Source organism: Anas acuta, chromosome 21 (assembly GCF_963932015.1).
Source record: "Anas acuta chromosome 21, bAnaAcu1.1, whole genome shotgun sequence".
In the NCBI taxonomy this organism is placed as follows: domain Eukaryota; kingdom Metazoa; phylum Chordata; class Aves; order Anseriformes; family Anatidae; genus Anas; species Anas acuta.
This window is the reverse complement of record NC_088999.1, coordinates 7,029,007-7,045,816: the sequence shown is the minus strand read 5'-3', so window position 1 is coordinate 7,045,816 and position 16,810 is coordinate 7,029,007. Positions and strand designations below refer to the sequence as shown.

Sequence of the window (16,810 nt, the reverse complement as noted above, 5' to 3'; positions counted from 1 at the left end):
CAGGGAATTGCTCTGCTGTTTCCTCTCCTTTCCGCTGATTTCACACTGCATGGATTACGAAAACCACCTACAGGATTTAGTCTGAAAATGAATGGAAATTTCGCCTCCGAAGTGAATACTAATTACGCTAATAACTATTAATTAGCGCTGTAATTAATATTATAAATAATGCATTGCTAGTTAATCCCCTACAAATGCACCGAGGTGTAACGGAGCACGCCGTGATGTCCTGCCCACAGACAACACATTAATCCACGGACTGACCACAACCAGTACCACCGAGGGGACCCCGCTGCTGTGACCGTACCTGGTAGCCCTGGGAGTTGTTCTGCATCCCAAAGAGAGGCACGCCGGGGTCCGCACAAGTTGTGAGGCTTGGGTCTAAAAAGAAAAGAACAGGGATTGTTTTAAAGGAGCTCTTGTGAAAGCCACGCTGGAGCTCTGCCTTCCCCTGCTCTCCATCCCGTGCCTTTGCAACGCGAGTGAAATATTTTGCTACGGAAGGAATACACGGCAACAGGGAAAAATACATGGATATTTTTGTTCCTTAAATCCCTGATGGTTGCAACACAACCTAACCAGAGGCACTCTATCACCCAGGAGAAAATGTAAGAACATAAATCTTGTCTCAGCAACGTTTCCCTTCTCTTCCCCTGTTCTATACTCCAGGAGCAAAGCGGCTGGCTCCCGGCGCAGTGCCCTCCTTTCCTGCTGCTCCGAGGGAGCGATGGCCCTGTCCTCCCCTGCACCCCGGGTCAGTGCATTCATCCCTCCGGGCAGGGCTCAGCCATCCCTTGCACGCTCACCTCGGCACCTGGCTAGTTTGTGGTGATAGATGGGGGCTGGAAATTTTAATGCATCTCAGATACATAATCTCTCTTTATGCCTCATTTGGTCTCAATCTATCAGAAGATGAATACACACAATTCAGTAGGAATACTCGCTGCTACTCTTTTAGCATTTATCTCTCCTTTTTTTTCCAGTGTGTCGACAGTAGCAGGACATCAATGGGATCGAGGCGGAGATGTATGACTTTGTTATCAGCATCCCAAATGGAGCAAAGGAAACTGGAGTTTCAGGGTGAAAGGCAGTTGGGCAGCAGCTCCTGCTCCTTGGGATCACAAGACTGAGCTACGCTGCAATGCCCACCTGCAGGGATGCTCCAGTACCCCAGCAAGGGGATAACTCTGTTAGCAGAGACCTGGAGCACCGTGGAATCTCATTCAGATGTGATTCTGGTCTGGATTCCCAGCCTTTTTAATTCAACACACTTGATATTGCTATGAGAAGGACCTTAATTCTTCCCCCGCTTCCCTGCCCTGCCCAACCCCTCTCTATACTTAGTCAAAAAACTCCAATTAACAGGATTGGGCAAGGCAAGAAATAAACCCTCCAAGAAAAGTCTCCACAACCCAACAAACACAGTGGGAGCAGAAGTGGCCTGTCGTTTCTTGCTGCAGCTGTAGGGAAATGGAGCATGACTTCGGTACCTAACAGCCTGGTCATTTATTTTTATGCCTTTATTCCTTATGGTCTAACTAATCGGCCTCTTCACACCGAAGCATTATGCACACCCTGCTGTTCTCCCTGGTCCTTGAAGCTGTGGCGAATCACAAAACAAGAGGTACAAAACCTGGCCCATCTGGGGCTGCAGCACACGAGCTAATTCATTTTCCATCATTCAAATTTGCTGAGTTTTTGTCATTCATTACTGATGCAGTTTTCATAGAAGCCCCCAGATAAGTCACAGTGTTTAAAACAAAGAGCTCCATCGTCTGGATGAGGCAGAAGGTGATGGATGGCACAGGGTGGAGGGCAGAGCCTCGGTCTCTTGGCTGCATCTGGGGGTCTGGCAGCGCTGACCATCTAATGTGTCTCAAAACTGGATGAGATCTGGCTAAACAGAGCACTTTGGGCTTGGCTGCCTGTGTTGGAAGCTGACGTTTCAGGTCAGGGTTTTGTACACACGTCTTTCCCTTCCCGTGGTTTGTTTTAGAGAGACAAATTCGAGGTACGTTTCACCAGCAGCACGGCGAGCTGTTTGCTGTTTGAACACTGCAGTTCCACACACGGCTCGGGAGGGCTGGGTGCCACGTATGTACGGCAGGATCCCTGATTAGGGATTGCAAGGAGGTGATGAAACATTAGAGAGAAACCCGATACTAGCATCTAAAACCAAAATTTACAACAGCAGGCAACTGTCTGTGTGAGAAGCTGCTGGTGGCATCAGCAGGAAACTAAAAGACTTTGACATTCAGGTCACAAATATTTTTACATAAATGTAACTTGCGACACATTTAACATGTAGTTAACAAGCCAGAATGATTGAGAGCAGTGGAGAACAGGCTGAGCTCTGTTTCTGCCCCAGCTGGGGGCAGACAACGTGGTGAGGATGGTGTTCTGGCAGGCAGCTAAAGGCACACAGCACAGAGCCCGTGCAGCTCAGCACCACGGGAGCCCCGGAACTCAAGACTGGAGCCAGAGTTTTAAATTGGTGGAGAATGCTGTGACTAATTATGATTATACACATCCCTTAGGTCTCCAAGGGTTCTGGAAGCCCCAGAAAATAGTCACATGAAGAATGTTTGGAGGTTTCAACCTGAATCCCAACCTCACAGCTCGGCAAAGCAATTTGTAGGATTTTGTTCTCTGTATACATCACCTTCGCATTACAGGAGCTGCTATTCTGCCATTCTGGATATAATTCAGACACAACAGAGAACATAAGAGCTCTCACGTGCACCGTTCGGGCAGAACTGGGGTTTGCTGCAGTTTCTGTGAACAGAACAGCCACACTCAATGGTGACCTATGTCTGATTTTGTGGCTGCGTTGTATTTTCAGCCACATTACCAATAACGATATCGTGCGTCTCCACAGAGCGATGCGTTGGGCTGGGGGCCCCTAAGGGAGCCTGGAAGCAACACAGGAGACCACAGAGCACAGGACTGCAAAGCCAATACCCTAGATGTTGGCAGGGGAGTAGCAGCATTAGCACAATGCAGAGGACGAGTGCAGGTGCAGCGCTGCGCTGATGCACAGCCACTGTCTCCAGCTCCACAAGTTAACTTGGAGACCCCAAAGCACCAGCCTTTGGGGGCTCTGCCTGCTGCTTCCCTCTGCAGGCTCTCCCACAGCCCTCACACCCCAGGGCCCAAGTTGGTAACATGAATCTGGAAGCTGTGCAGAGGAACTCTTTCCTTTCTCCCTCCTGCCCACCTCCAGCAGCAGGGGCAGGAAGGATGGGGCCAGGCACCGAGTCTAAGCAGCAAACTTCAAGACAAGGAGGTGGGTTGTTTACCACCAGCTAGTAAGGTCAGAACAAAACAAAAGCATCATATCCGTACAAAAGGAAAACGCTCTAATTTTCAGGGAAACAAAATGCTAATTTCTGCAAACCCAGAAAGGGAAAGAACAATAAAACCCCACGCTTTTCTACAAAGAAAAATGCAAAATGACAACTCTGCTTGAGGCTGCAAGACAGAGGAGCCTCCCCTTACCTATGCAGCTGGGCTGGGTCCCGCTCCATGTCCCGTCGGACTGGCAGAACCTCCGGGCTGATCCCACCAGCACCAGGGGGGCCAAGCAGGAGAAGGAGACGAACGAGCGGTACGTGAAGCCTCTGTCCTCCCTCCTGCCTTGAGCGGGTATCCCAGGATCACCGCAGAACACAGCTGCAGCAGGCAGAGACCAGGAGATTGCAGTGAGCCTCCTCAGGAGCAGGCAATGTTAATAAGCTAAAGATGGGTCTATTGATGGCCCAGACCTTACTACTCACTGCCATCAAACTCGGTGATTGACTAGGGAATTACTAGTGGCAGGAGGCGTTGCTGGCTACTTTCCTTGTAATTTTCTTTTTTTTTTTTTTTTTTTTTTTCCAACTGCTGTTAATTAACTTCCACCTTCTCCCCATCTATTCTTTTTCTTTTTTTTTTTTTTATCTTTTTTTTTTTTCCCCTAGCAGCATGCTTAGTTATAAAATGCATCTCTAATTGCACGATGTCAAATTGCTGTGCGGTTCCATGTCACACAGAAAGCCCACTAATTATACAAGATCCAGGGAAAGGTGCAAGGAACACAGTGAGGGCTTTGTATGATTTAATATGAAAATGGCTATTGTGCAGCTGCCAGCCATTCAGCCAGGAAAAGAAACTCAAATCTGCCTTTATCATTATGAGACACATAACTAATTTTTTGCATTAGCTATTTTATCAAGCACTCGGGTTTCCAACCAGCCAAAGCTCTGCCTTCACAAAACATTGCTAACTTCTGCTGCAACACCGCAGTGCCCTTTGCCAAGGGTTGGCAACGTTTCAGGAGCCCTGGCTTCAGAAAACTCAGTCTCTAAGGAGACACGCAGACAAGCAGCCGGAGTTTTAAAGATGCCTCACAGACAGGAACGTGCGAGGGGTTCAAACCCATTGCAGACCGGACCTCACACCTACATTAAAAGGGGCTGAGTGATTGTGTCCAGATATTTAACTTCATGCATGCTGAAAATGGCCCCTCTGTGACTCTGCCAGGCTGGTCAAAGTTGTCACTAAAAGCAGTTGCACGGAGACCAGAGATTTTAGAGAAAGGGCATCAAATGCCTGGGCTTTAAGCCCAGCCCTCCTCCCAGCTCATACACGAAGACACAGAGCTGTACTCACGGAAGCACTGGGGAATTTCCCCGCTCCACGTCCCGTTCCCCTCGCAGGTGAGCACAGCAGGCAGGGAGAGCTGGTACCCTTCCAGGCAGGCGTAGCTCACGCTGGAGCCCCAGCTGAAATCCGAGCCCACGACTTTGCCGTTGGGGATGTCTTGCGGGGATTTACAGATGATAGCTGAATGAAAAACAAAGGCATAATCGGTCCTCGCAACTTCTCGGCATAGTTATTTTCATTAACAAGCAAATTCATGTCGGATCAAAGTTATATGCTGCTCTCAAAGAGCATCTCCTGGGACTGGTCTAGTGTGGGGAGGGGTGTACAAACTTTTCCAGCTGTGTATGCTGTTGTAAACCCTAGGATTTTACTTTGAAGTTTGGAGTCAGCCAAATCCCAAATCTTGAAGTGAGATTTCTGAGTCTGCGTTCACTTCCAAGTGAAGGTAAGAATCCAGCCTGACTTAGTGTGAAAACTCATCTAAGACTCCCTGAAAGATTCATGGATTTTGGAAAACCTGGCTGAATCTCAGATTAGCAGCTGAATCAATAACCAGCCTGTATTTCGTTCACTCTAGGGTGTTTTAATATGACATTTTTGCAGTGCTTTGCTTTTCAGCTCAGGGGAGCACTGGGAAAGATGCTAAGCTCATGCAAATCAACCTGGCCTCCAAATGAGGCTCTGGCCACATTCTATATTATTCCTGCAACATTAGCTCAGTGGTGAGAATGAAAGAGGAGTGTAAGAATTGCTCTTTACAGCCTCTGAAGGAACTAGAGTATATTTGGAAGTTTCTACGTGGTCTGCATTTCTATCAGAATCATGACAGGTAAATTTTCCAGATTGCAAAAGAAGTATACAGCTGCTGCTACAAGCCTTATCTACTCTTGGTGGGGGAGTAAAACACTGGCAGAAGAGATCCAGCCTGTCCTGCAATTGTTCTATTATTTCCCTTTCCTATCTCTGAACTAGAGAGGCAATCTCAGAATGGAGAAATAATGAAAGGAGTTGGAAGAAACATTTTTCAGACTTCAAGATGATGGCAAAAGTGTGTGCCCGCAAAACAGAATGCTTCATTCAAGTTTGATCTGAGTTTTTGTGACGAGCAACTCACTTAGCTCTCCGTGCTTCACTTTTCTTCTTCTACCCTAGGAATAATGGCAAGTCCCTCCTCCCCAGGGCATGATGTGATGACTGATAGACCTAAAGATAGCCAGGTGTTGAGTAATTTGAATAAGTGCTATAAACACAGGGGACAGACTGAATGATAGGACCAAGAAACCCCTAGGTGGGCTCCAGGCACTATGCAGTAGTTAGTGCCTAATACCTCATGTCCCAGGCTAAACAAACTTGGTGGCCCATAAAACTTAAAACCTCCCATATTTACTCTTACCCTTGCAGGTAGGTTTGGAGCCATTCCAGGTCCGGTCTTTTGTGCATGTTAGAGAGGATGCCCTGTCTGACTCCATCATGTAGCCAGGCGTGCACTGGAACACCACCGTTTTATTGTAGGTAAAATCCCCACCCAGCCTAATGCCGTTGGCTGGGACACCGGGGTCACCGCAGTTGATCACTGCCAAAGGAAAAGAAAGAGGCACTTGTGGCTCACCGTCCCTCGTCTCATACTTCTGGAGCTGTGATCCTAGAAACCTGGTGGTCCTGAACACTCTCCAGAGCAGGATGTAGCCCACTAGTCACAGAGAAGGGAGCATTTGCAGCACAGAGGAGCTGGAGAGCTGTGCTATAGCTAGCTGGGGCAGGCTGGGCTGTAACACGTGGGGGAAACTTTGCTTCTACTCAGTGGAGCGAGGAGTGATGTTAATGGCACATTAAGGCCTTGCAAGAATAAATATTAGCACACGTTAAACATCAAATAAAACCTGGGTCAGATCTGGGCTAGCTCCTCAGCCTAGTTACTGTCTCTTACGCAAAACCACATCTGCTGTCAGCTGTGCTCCTGCTGGAGGCTGGAGAGAGGCACAGAGAGACCCAGAGCCTTCACCGAGGGTCTCTGGGCACGGTCTCTGCCCCCACACGTGGTGGCTCCCAGTGGCCGGACCGCTCACGTTCCGGAGAGCCCCCCAAGAGCCCCTCCAGAACACTTGACATCTATTCATGGAAGTTATTACGGAGCTCCCTTCACCCAGCTGGAAAAAGACAAACCCAGAGCAAGAGTTTTCCATTAGGCAGTCACAGAGCTTGCAGCCACAGTGACTGGTGCTGGCAGCAGGCAGTTCAGCTGAATTTCTCAGCACAGAGCACTCGGGTGCGCATCCACAGCCGGCCTTCAGCACGCTGACAATCTGCCCGCAGAGCCTGGCCAGCACAATTCAGAGCTCATCGTGCAGGAACCCGTCCCAGCACCCACCTGTACACTCTGGAGTGGTCCCGGTCCACGTCCCGTTCACGGTGCAGTGCCTGCTCAGCACCCCTGTGGAGTAGTAGCCTTCCCGGCACTGGTAGATAATGGAGCTGGAGAAGACCAAGCCGTCGTTAAATATAACCTTCGAGTTGCTGGGGGTCCCAGGGTTTCCACAGGATATAACTAGAAAGCAAAACGGCCGGGTTAAAAAAGCAATCCCTGCAAATGAAAAACAAGGCTGTTATCCTGCAGCTGACTGTTTGACACAGAAGGCAGATTAGCTGCAAAGCCACCGGATCAAATCGGACAGAGCAGGCTATTCCGTGGGCAGCCAGCCACATCAGTCCGACAGCATCACCGCCACCGGGTACCCCCCGAGCAATGGGTCCTGCAGCATCCCTGCCTGGGGAGTGGGAAAACAGCATCCCTGCAGGCAGTTGATCCCGAAGCACCTGGACCCCTCTCCTGCTGGGTGGATCCCACAGTTCAGAACCACAGCCAGGCCTCCTGGCTGCAGGAAGAACTTTTTTGTTGTCTGCTTGATGTCGAGGTCTTCTTCTAGCCGAGAGCTTTGCAGAGTTCAGAGGAAGGAAAGCAGCGAGGGAGCCTGCTGCCCTCCCCCTGCGGCACCGCCACTGCCTGGTTATCTCCAGGACTTCGGAGGAGGGAGAACGTTGTGGGAAGACAATTACAGGTTTGTCAGCGCCCCAATTTTTTGTCTAACGCACCACAGCAGTAAAAGGGCGTTGGAGTGGATGGTGATGCATGAAGCCCTGTCAGGACAAAATAAGCACCTGCAGTAATTGCACCCAGCCCTCATTTACTCTGAAATTACAAGACATAAAAGAAAATCACAGGAATCAAGGAAAGGCTTAAGCTACCTGGATCTTTGACAAGGAAATCCCTTGCTCCTTCCCCTCCCTGGCAATGTGCCATGGGCTCTGCAAGAGCACCAATTTGGGCACACAGGAGGTGAGCCCCCCTGGCACGTGCACCCAACACGCCACTGCCAGCCCTTCTCCAGTGGGAAACACAACTTTGGGTCACAGCAGGAAAGCAGCGAGCAGAAGCCACCAAGGCAAGGAGAGAAGTCTCCCTCTTCCTTGTCGCTTCGTTTGCTGACAGCCTGTTAACATATGAGCTTGTTGGAGACATATCTGTCTAACAGGAGGAAACTAATAACCATTCTGGACTGTGCGCACAGAAACTCTGCATGGCACCAACGCCATCCGAGGTGCTCTCTCGTTACGGATTTCTCATGCAGCCAGTGTCTCCGCGTCTCATTTCCAAGAGATGCTGGGATAAAAGTCAGATTCTATCAACCCAGAAAAAGCTTGAAATTACTGTTTCACCGCTGGTCCATACATCAGCTGTTCTCTCCCGTCCAGCCTCCTCCACAGATGCCTGTGGCCAAACATGCACAGATGACCCCAAAATATTACTTCTGTGACTAAAAGGAGACTTATGGAAATTGGGTAATCTCAGTGTACATCAGCTGCAGCCTCCGTGGTGCAGATATAAAAGAAGCTGTAAATGTAAGGATGAAAAGCCTTAAACTTAAAATCATAAATTATATATATGTAGGATCCAATCACTCAAGTGAGCAGTAAGTGGGTAAATAATTCCCTGTGGCTTCAGTTGGAGATGAAAAATGAATGAGACCCCAAAAGAAAACTGTTTTTGCACTGTTTTTAACAGAGTATAAATCGTAAATACCCTGGAAGTCCCATAGTCATATCCACTCACGTCTCCTGAAGAATCTCAAACCCAATTATCTTTAAGTCTAAATTCAAGAGAATAAGCTGAAAATCAGCTGCAATGGGGATTTCTTGCAGTTGCTGCTTCTTTACCAGGGAAATATTCCAGGAAACGACACTAACTTGAAATGACTGATATGACAAGGAAGGTTTGACTTTCAGCTGCTGCAAGGAGCGCAGGAGGCGCCGGCAGCCACTCGTCTCACCCGAGTCTCAGTTTCTGCCATGCTCCAGAAGTTATGACAGACAAGCCCAGGAGCCTAGACCCTGTGTGCTGAGACCCAAGCAGCACACATCTCCCTGCAGAAGACCCAGGAGCCCTGGTTCTCAGTCGGCTCCCACCACACAAAGCATCCCTACCGAGCAAAACCTCTGCTGGGCTGCGGAGCACCATGGGGCGCACGCACAGCGCCAACCACGCGCACTGCTGAAAGGTCCCCGTGCTGCTATGGAAACATTTCAGACATCTCTGGGACTTGTGGATTATTACTGAGCTCCCCACCTTGGGGTTTCTGGGTTTGTTTCTTTATCAAAAGTAAATTTTGTTCCTGTAGTTATTTCTGTGAAGTCCTTTTTAGCAAACACCACGGAAAGGCTTGCTAAAAGCCATCAGCATCTCTGCCAAAGACAAGGAGAGTGCCCTGCGCCACAAGGAAGATGAGACAGAGCATCACAATCAGCGAAAGCCGTCTGGTGAGTGCTCTAAAAACAAATGCTTTGAGCTGGTGGTGAGATTTGTCTGTGAAATCAGCCGGGAGCCAGAAGGCAGCCAGAGAAACAACCCCCAGAGAGCCACCAGCCATGCAACGCAGTCCCAGCATGCTGGCAGAGGGATGAGCCTGGCTGGGCACCCTGGCAAAGCGCATGGCACAGAGGTCCCAACTTCTGCCACTGCCAGGGATCAGAAACTCTTCCCTGTGGCAGGAAAAAAAATGGGGATCAGTTCCAGGATAAAGTTCCAGGATGAAGGCAAGTTCCTTGCCTTCACCAGTGCCAGGAGAAGGGCACCCTCCTGCAAGGAGCAGTGAGCCTGGCTGCTCACAACCTGCAGCGAGGAAAAGCTGAGGGCTGGTGACATCTCACAGAGCAGAAGCGCACATCTGACTGTGCTCGAGGTGGCATGTGAATACAGTGTCCTTTGCACGTCCCCCACTGCCCTAATCTTTATAACCGTCGATCCTTCTTTTGGGCTTTGCTGCCACCTGACCGACCGGCTGAAACACTCCCCTAATGATGTCTGACACATCAGGCAAAACCTCCTGCTGGAATAAGACACAGCTGAGAGCTCTTGGAGTCTCACAGCCTTTGCTCCAGGGCTGGTAATTTCCATGCTGTTTAATTTAACCAGTAACCCACATTCCAGCTAACTATGCAGAGAGAGAAAGGAAAAAGCAGCCTGAACCCAAATCCCAGCTCTGCCACCTCGCATGTCCTCCTTAGTCAGACTGGGATGAGACAAAACTCAGTTCCTTCCCCCTGCATTATCACATTAAATAAACACGTTTCTGTCTACTGAAACTGCCAAAGAGCAGCCAGGGCCCCATCTCATTTTGGATGCAGTTTTAATTCAACTGGTGAAACAATAAACATTATAAAAGCAAATTTCTGCTCAGCTTCTGAGTGGAGGAGGGAGCACGCAGCAGAGTACGACTGGTGAACCCCCTCCTGCACCACTCAGTGAGCACAAATGGGGCATCAGGAAGGAAGAGGAAGAAGGAAAAACACATCTAAAATGTCATTTACATCTTAAAAACTTGCTGGAAATTGATGTGAAACGAGGTCTGCCATTTTTAGAAAGCTGGGGAAGCTGCTCTTACTGGGGACAACAAAGCTGGAGCAATGTAAAACAGACCGAAGCAGGAGTCCCAGGAGGAGTCTCTCCAATTAATTTCATTTCAAATAATTTGTACATTTTGGAGAAATCAGTTGTGGTTTCTTCCTGCCTCCCTGCTCCTTTGTTTTTTATGGAAATATTCTAGCTGGTAAAAGGTAGCAGGACTGAAAGCTGATGAGTTTGAAGGTCATCCTTTGTGAAGCCCAGCACTCTCATACACTTACATCCCCTCCATGGACCAGCTGGTTGTACTGGTCCTGACGCAGGAAGCCACTGCCAGTCCAACAATCAGCTCCTTGACTTCAAAGACAAGCGCAGGCTTTGTAATTGAACCTATTACGGCAGCTTGCTCTCTCTGAAATGGAAATAACAGCTCCTCTCCTCTTCCTTCTACTTACACGGTAGGATTTGCATGGTGTCTGCGCGCTTGTGTTCATCTGCAGTGGGCCCACATCTCCTGCTGAACGGACCGAGACCCTCTGCGCTCATTTTGCAGCTTATCTGGAGAGCAATTTGCATTGAATTCCCTGGGCAGGTGAGCGCTGGTGACCTGTGAAGCCCCATCAGGCTTGATTTTGCTCAATTTGGTGGCTGAGAGCTGCGAACAAGTGGCTGAGTCACAGCTAATGCCCCGCTGAGGTGCCGAGTGGCTGCGCTGCCACGCTGGAGCTTTTCCACGTCAGCAGAGATGCCTGCTCCTTCCAAGCACCTGCCTGGGCACTCAGCCCTCATTTTCATTTGCTCAAAATTAATCTCTCCCCTCCGTCTCCTATAGCTACCTGTTCCATAAACTTGAATATAACACTCCAAAGTGCAGCCATAAGAACACCTCGTAGCGCGTGCAACTTGCTGTGCATACAAATGACAGAGACATAGCTCACTGCTCATCACTGTAAATTACTTTCCTATATTGGCCAGTCAGCACTTAACATTAAATGACTACATTATAGGCCTAATGTTATTATTATTCATAAAGTATGAAAAAATCTGCCAGGGATCCTTATTTTGGTGCCTCTGGAACCCGATGGGTTATTTATCCTGAGATTAATGAACAGAGCTACTGAAAGGAGAAAAAAAAAAAATAAAAAAACAGAATGAAAAAAACCACCAAGACCTGAGTGTATTAATAACATGATTCAATGTCTTTTCAATCAAGAGCTCCATCAATTTGGAATAAATTTCCAATTCATTTGCAAACTGTCTCTGAGCTTTTGGCTTTCAAATCAGCTGGAGAGAAGCACTTGCCCAGGTCTCCTTGCATTTGGTATCCTGCCTCATTTTGGCTTTTGTTCTTTCCCCAATTGATTTTTAAACACTTTTATAAAACAGTAGCAGTAAGCAGCACAGCTCAGAGAATCTGGCTGGGGGTTTATTACATTGGATTATGGGGTCTCACTTGATTCCTTCAAATAGGAAAATAAGGGGTTTGGGTTTTTTTAAATACAAAAATATGCTTACTGGATTATAATTTGCATTTTGCATTTGTGCTTAATGTAAATGACTCTTGCATGTGCCAGTGCCAGCTTTAACAGCGGTTTGAGTCTATTCACATTACTCATTCTGATGCATTTCTTTGATAAAGCAACAATTAATCAGTGGTACCGGACCTGCAGATCTGCAGCCAAAATGGACCACCTAGTTGGGTGTGGGATGCAGAACGAGAAATTCACCCCGTGATTCTCGCAGTGAGCGATGCTCTCAGGAGGACGACAAAGTGAGGACCAGTGCCCAAGGGCTCTAACTGCTCTGTAACTCAGTCCTGATGTTGGCAAGAACCTGAATGGCCTCGTAACCAAACCGAGGGGCTGGGCTGGCCGGGATGCTGACCCTGAGGCAGTATTGGTCTGGCACAGGAGTTGTGGGGTTGCAGAAGTACCTTCACATTCGGGCTGTGTGCCGCTCCAGGAGCCGTTGGCTTGGCAGGTCCTCTCGGATGAACCCCGGAGCGTGTACCCAGGCTCGCAGCTGAAGCGGACCATGCTGTCTACATCAAACTTATCTCCCAGCCCAATGCCGTGAGACGGGATCCCGGGGTCACCGCACACGCCCTGGCTGCCTCCTGTTAAGAAGAGAGCACAATATCATCAGGTAAGTGAGCCCTGGGGCTTGACCCTTCTCCCCCCTGCACAGCACACTTTCAGAGGACAAGCACAGAGATCTGGACCGTGTGGCTGACTCAGTTTAACTCTCTGACTGTCTTCCAGCAGAGAGGGAAAGTTCCCCATGAAATGTCCCCCGATTTTGGGAGCACATTGTTTTTAAGCTGGTTGCAAAATACGGCCCTAATTCCTGAATCTCAAGATGGAGTCCTCACCAGCTGCAGCTGCTTTCCGTGGCAGCTGCTCCAGCAGACAGCAGCTTGGTTGCCAGCATCAGTCATGTGGATGGTTTCCCTCCAAGCAGAAATTACAACATGCTCCAAGCCACCTCTGCAAGCCCTACTGTATTTGCAGAACAAGAAGCTGTTGGGTTTGGAGCACGGAGGCGATAGGGATCCAGCTGAGAACCATCCGCTTGTACAAGTTGTGAACACTTTGTGCTGCTGGCTCTAAGTTAGGGGGACAGGAGGAAGGGAGCAGCTGCAGCAGATGCCTCGTGGGGGTTCGCTGAAGCAGGCTGGAGAAATGCCCACCTCTTTACTGCCTGATGCAGGCTCACACCATGTATGCCTGTTCTTGGCTTTCTCTGCTAATGATCTGTGTAAACACATCCACCCCCAAGCCAGGAAAGACTACTCCACTCCTGCAGCTAGCAATGAAGCTCCCAGTTCCCGAGCCTTCTGTGCTTTGCTGCAGGTACAACCTTTGCAGTCTTACGTGCAATGTAAAATATAATGAACATTTTCATCACCTGGAAAAAGCGCTTGCTTTTAAAAAAAAGGGGGAGAATGCTGCAGGCTCAACAGTTTCTTTCATATCAACTTATATCAAAATCTTTTGTTTCATTGCACAGGAGTTGCCATCAGACAGTAGGGATCTTTGGTGCACAATGGAGACAATCTGAGCTCCCAGTCTCCACCCTGGGTTGGGAAAGGGGCCTTGAAAAACCTCCTCTGAGCAAAAGGCAGAGAAGACACGAGCCTCTGCCCTTCCTGCTCCAGCTTCCAGCAAGGACTCGCACTGGGGAGGCACTGGGGAATGAGGCCCTGGGCTAGAGTTTTGTGTTCTTGTTACAGTAAAATAGAGGAACGTGACTAAAGGCTTCATTCTTCACTGCTTTGGTAATTTTACCACCTGAGTTTGGGGTAAAAGAGGGGTCTTTCCCCAGGCTGTTGGGTGGAGATCTTGGTTCACTGGGCCCTGGGTCAGAGAGGATCTGTCAGGCACAGCCAGCACTGGTCTAAAGCTGCCTCCACAAAGTTGTTCAGAAAAAATCACACACAGCAGACGTCAGGAGGAACTAGTCAGAGTAATGCTGAATATCCCCAAAACTCACCCAAAAAGATGACAGGAGTGACAGTGAAAACTGCACGGGGAAAAAGGGACGAATTAGAGCAGAAAACCCTTCCAAGCAGCTACAGATCAGGAACTCTGCTCTGCAGACACGGCTTCTGAGTATGAGGATGACTCTGCCTCATTGCTTTTTCCCTTCCAAAGCAGAGGTTAAATTTGGTCAAGTGCAGCTGCTAAATCTAAGTGGTACAATTAAAAATTAACACTTGTCCCAACTGCTCTGCTCCAGCTAAGTTCTTACTTTGTCTCTATCTGTGCTCTCCAAGGAACGAGTGACAGGATGGCACGGAGAGGGCTTTGTACAGCATCCTGCCAATTATTCAGCATCTTCCCTTCCAGTGGAGGCCATCAGCTGAGATCCCAATGCCCCGATTTCAGGAAGGCTTGGCAAGAATATCTCTTTGTATCCCACACGACTTTGACCTGTCTCACCAGGGACATTTTTACTGATCAGGATGTTTTCAATGCAAGACCCTTTCTCACTGGCACGGGAGCAAGGAGGGAGTTCTGCGTCCAAACTGCTCCCAGCTGAGGTACTGAGACCTGGGACAGCTACGGTGCCATAACAGCAGATGTCAGGCCTTGGAAAGGGGCCACACGTGCTCTTTTACTGGAACGCATGCACAGAAGGGTCAGATGCTGGAGTTAGGATGCAGGGACCTGATTTTTCCTAAGACACGTTCACCCTGCACAGACTCTGCATGGAGAAAAGCGTAACCAGCAGGCTGCAGCACTCCTCCTGCCACAAACATTTGCTGCAGTGATTTATTCCTCCTCTTGCAAGCTTCGTGGTTTACTCTCTGCCAGTGCTTATCATCCAAGTTGCAGGAGACTGGGTAGCTGAGACAGTGATTTTCAGCATTCCACGATCCAAAATCTCTGTAGCACACACACATTTCTCCAGCTCAGCACAGCCCGCCAGGCTGCCCCCTTGCAGGACAAGGAGCAGCAGTGTTCTTTATGCTGCGAGGGACAGGATTGTGCCATCTCCTCCTGCCCCGAGTGCAGCTCACCTGAGCAGTGTGGCAGGGAGCCGCTCCAGCGCCCGTCGAGCTGGCACATGCGAGTGGAGTTGCCGATCAGAGTCCGCTTCCCCAGGCAGCTGTACCGGACCACGGAGCCGACGGTGTACTTGTCACCTGAGATCTGGGCGTGCGGTGGGGAGCCCGGGTGTCCGCAAGAGACCACTGCAAGAGACGGATGAAACAGCTTCAGTCACGAGGAAACTGCCTGGGGGGCATGTTCAGATGCAGACAAAGCAGGTACATGGCAAAGCCCTGCGTGTTTGAGGTTGCTACCTGGGATCTTGGCAGCAAAAAGCCCACACATCTGCCCCAGAGTGGTCTGAGCCCCCCAAATGGTGGTGCCCAGCCCCAGTGATGGGCTCATGGCAGGGCACAGGTATGGCACAGCACACCTTGTACTACGTCCCTGTGGGGGACACACTCTGCTCCTGCACAAACTGCCAAGGGTTTGTGCATAAATGCCTGCTCCTGACACTGACAGGCATTTCGCAGGTTCCCTGGGGACCCATCCTTTCTTAAACACGAGCATCTCCACGCACATCCTCATCCCCATCCACACCCGGCAGTGCCACGTCCTGTCAACACAGAGCTGTAATCGATTCCTCGATGCTGTGTCACATCTGAGGAAATTATCCTGGTGGATATGGAGCACCGCTCACTCAGCCATTACTAGTGAAAAAAAAAAACAAAAAACATAAAAAACAATCCCCACCGCTAACAATAATTAATAGGTTTGCTTTAGCTTGACAATCAAAGTGCAGCCAGTGAGGGTGTTGACAAATATACCAACAGATCTAGGGACTACTAGAGAGGTTTGGATGAGGATCCTCAGCGTAAAGACTATGCATCGTTTGGTTTCTGAAGGAAAGCATCCGTAACGGATATGTTCTCTCCCTTCGCTAGAGTCTAAAAATACAAATACTGGCATTAGGTAGAAAACATGATGTATGTTTCAATAAAAAGGAGAGCATGCTTATGTTTGGGCATGTGGGCGTTGAAATATATTGGTGCAGAGCTGTGACTAAAACCAAGGACGCTTTGCAAAGAAATGGGTTTGATAGCTAATACTTAAACTCACACTGTAACTAACAATTTAATAACAGATACTCCAGCAGACTCAGCTAAGCTTAAAACCTGTGGCAGTATTGAGGTTTTTAAAGGATTTATGTACACAGCGGGAAGACTGTTTCTTCTGATGCATTAGGCTCTGCTCCCAAGTACTTTCCTTACCGGGTTTGCTCTCCCACCCCTTGAAGGAGATCAGCTCTGTTTTACTTCCTCTTCAAAAACAGGCATGAGACAAAATTCTCAGCCCAAGCCTGTCAAGCTTCTTGGCTTATGTTTTAGAAAGTCCATTGTAATTCCAGACACCCAGCTATAAACACCTTTAAGGGGTATGGGTTTCAGCCCTGAGCACATCCTAAGGTTGACACAGAAAGAAAACAAAGGCATGCAAGAATCTCTTACATTATTATTCGTATTTGTTTTAAACTATTAAGCCCACAAATCAGAGAATCAGTTGTAAAACTGGCTGGAATTTCCAGAGTTTTGAGAATGCCCACAAATCCTCCAAGTCAATGGATGCTCAACATTTGAAGAAAGGAGATTCCTTTTACTGAGCTGAACAGCTGCGGACTGCAGAAGCCCAAAATATCAGGCTCCCAGCTTTTAGAGGAAACTACTGCCTTGGAGTCCCTGCAGCTGTGTTAACACGTGGTTATCACTTGTCAATTCCC

General features: G+C 48.8%; 1 protein-coding gene across 12 annotated transcripts in view; it reads right to left on the bottom strand.

The window, feature by feature from the left end:
• Positions 1 to 16,810, bottom strand: part of CSMD2 (CUB and Sushi multiple domains 2) — a 322,375-nt gene that overhangs the window by 11,717 nt on the left and 293,848 nt on the right. For all 12 annotated transcript variants that reach the window (XM_068657555.1, XM_068657554.1, XM_068657553.1 and 9 more), the window contains 7 exons: positions 15,063 to 15,236; positions 12,474 to 12,656; positions 7,013 to 7,189; positions 6,038 to 6,217; positions 4,651 to 4,824; positions 3,499 to 3,672; positions 308 to 381 (listed from right to left, as the gene is read on the bottom strand). In XM_068657555.1, coding sequence (XP_068513656.1) covers positions 308 to 381; positions 3,499 to 3,672; positions 4,651 to 4,824; positions 6,038 to 6,217; positions 7,013 to 7,189; positions 12,474 to 12,656; positions 15,063 to 15,236 — 1,136 coding nt within the window. The remainder of the gene's footprint in view (positions 1 to 307; positions 382 to 3,498; positions 3,673 to 4,650; positions 4,825 to 6,037; positions 6,218 to 7,012; positions 7,190 to 12,473; positions 12,657 to 15,062; positions 15,237 to 16,810) is intronic.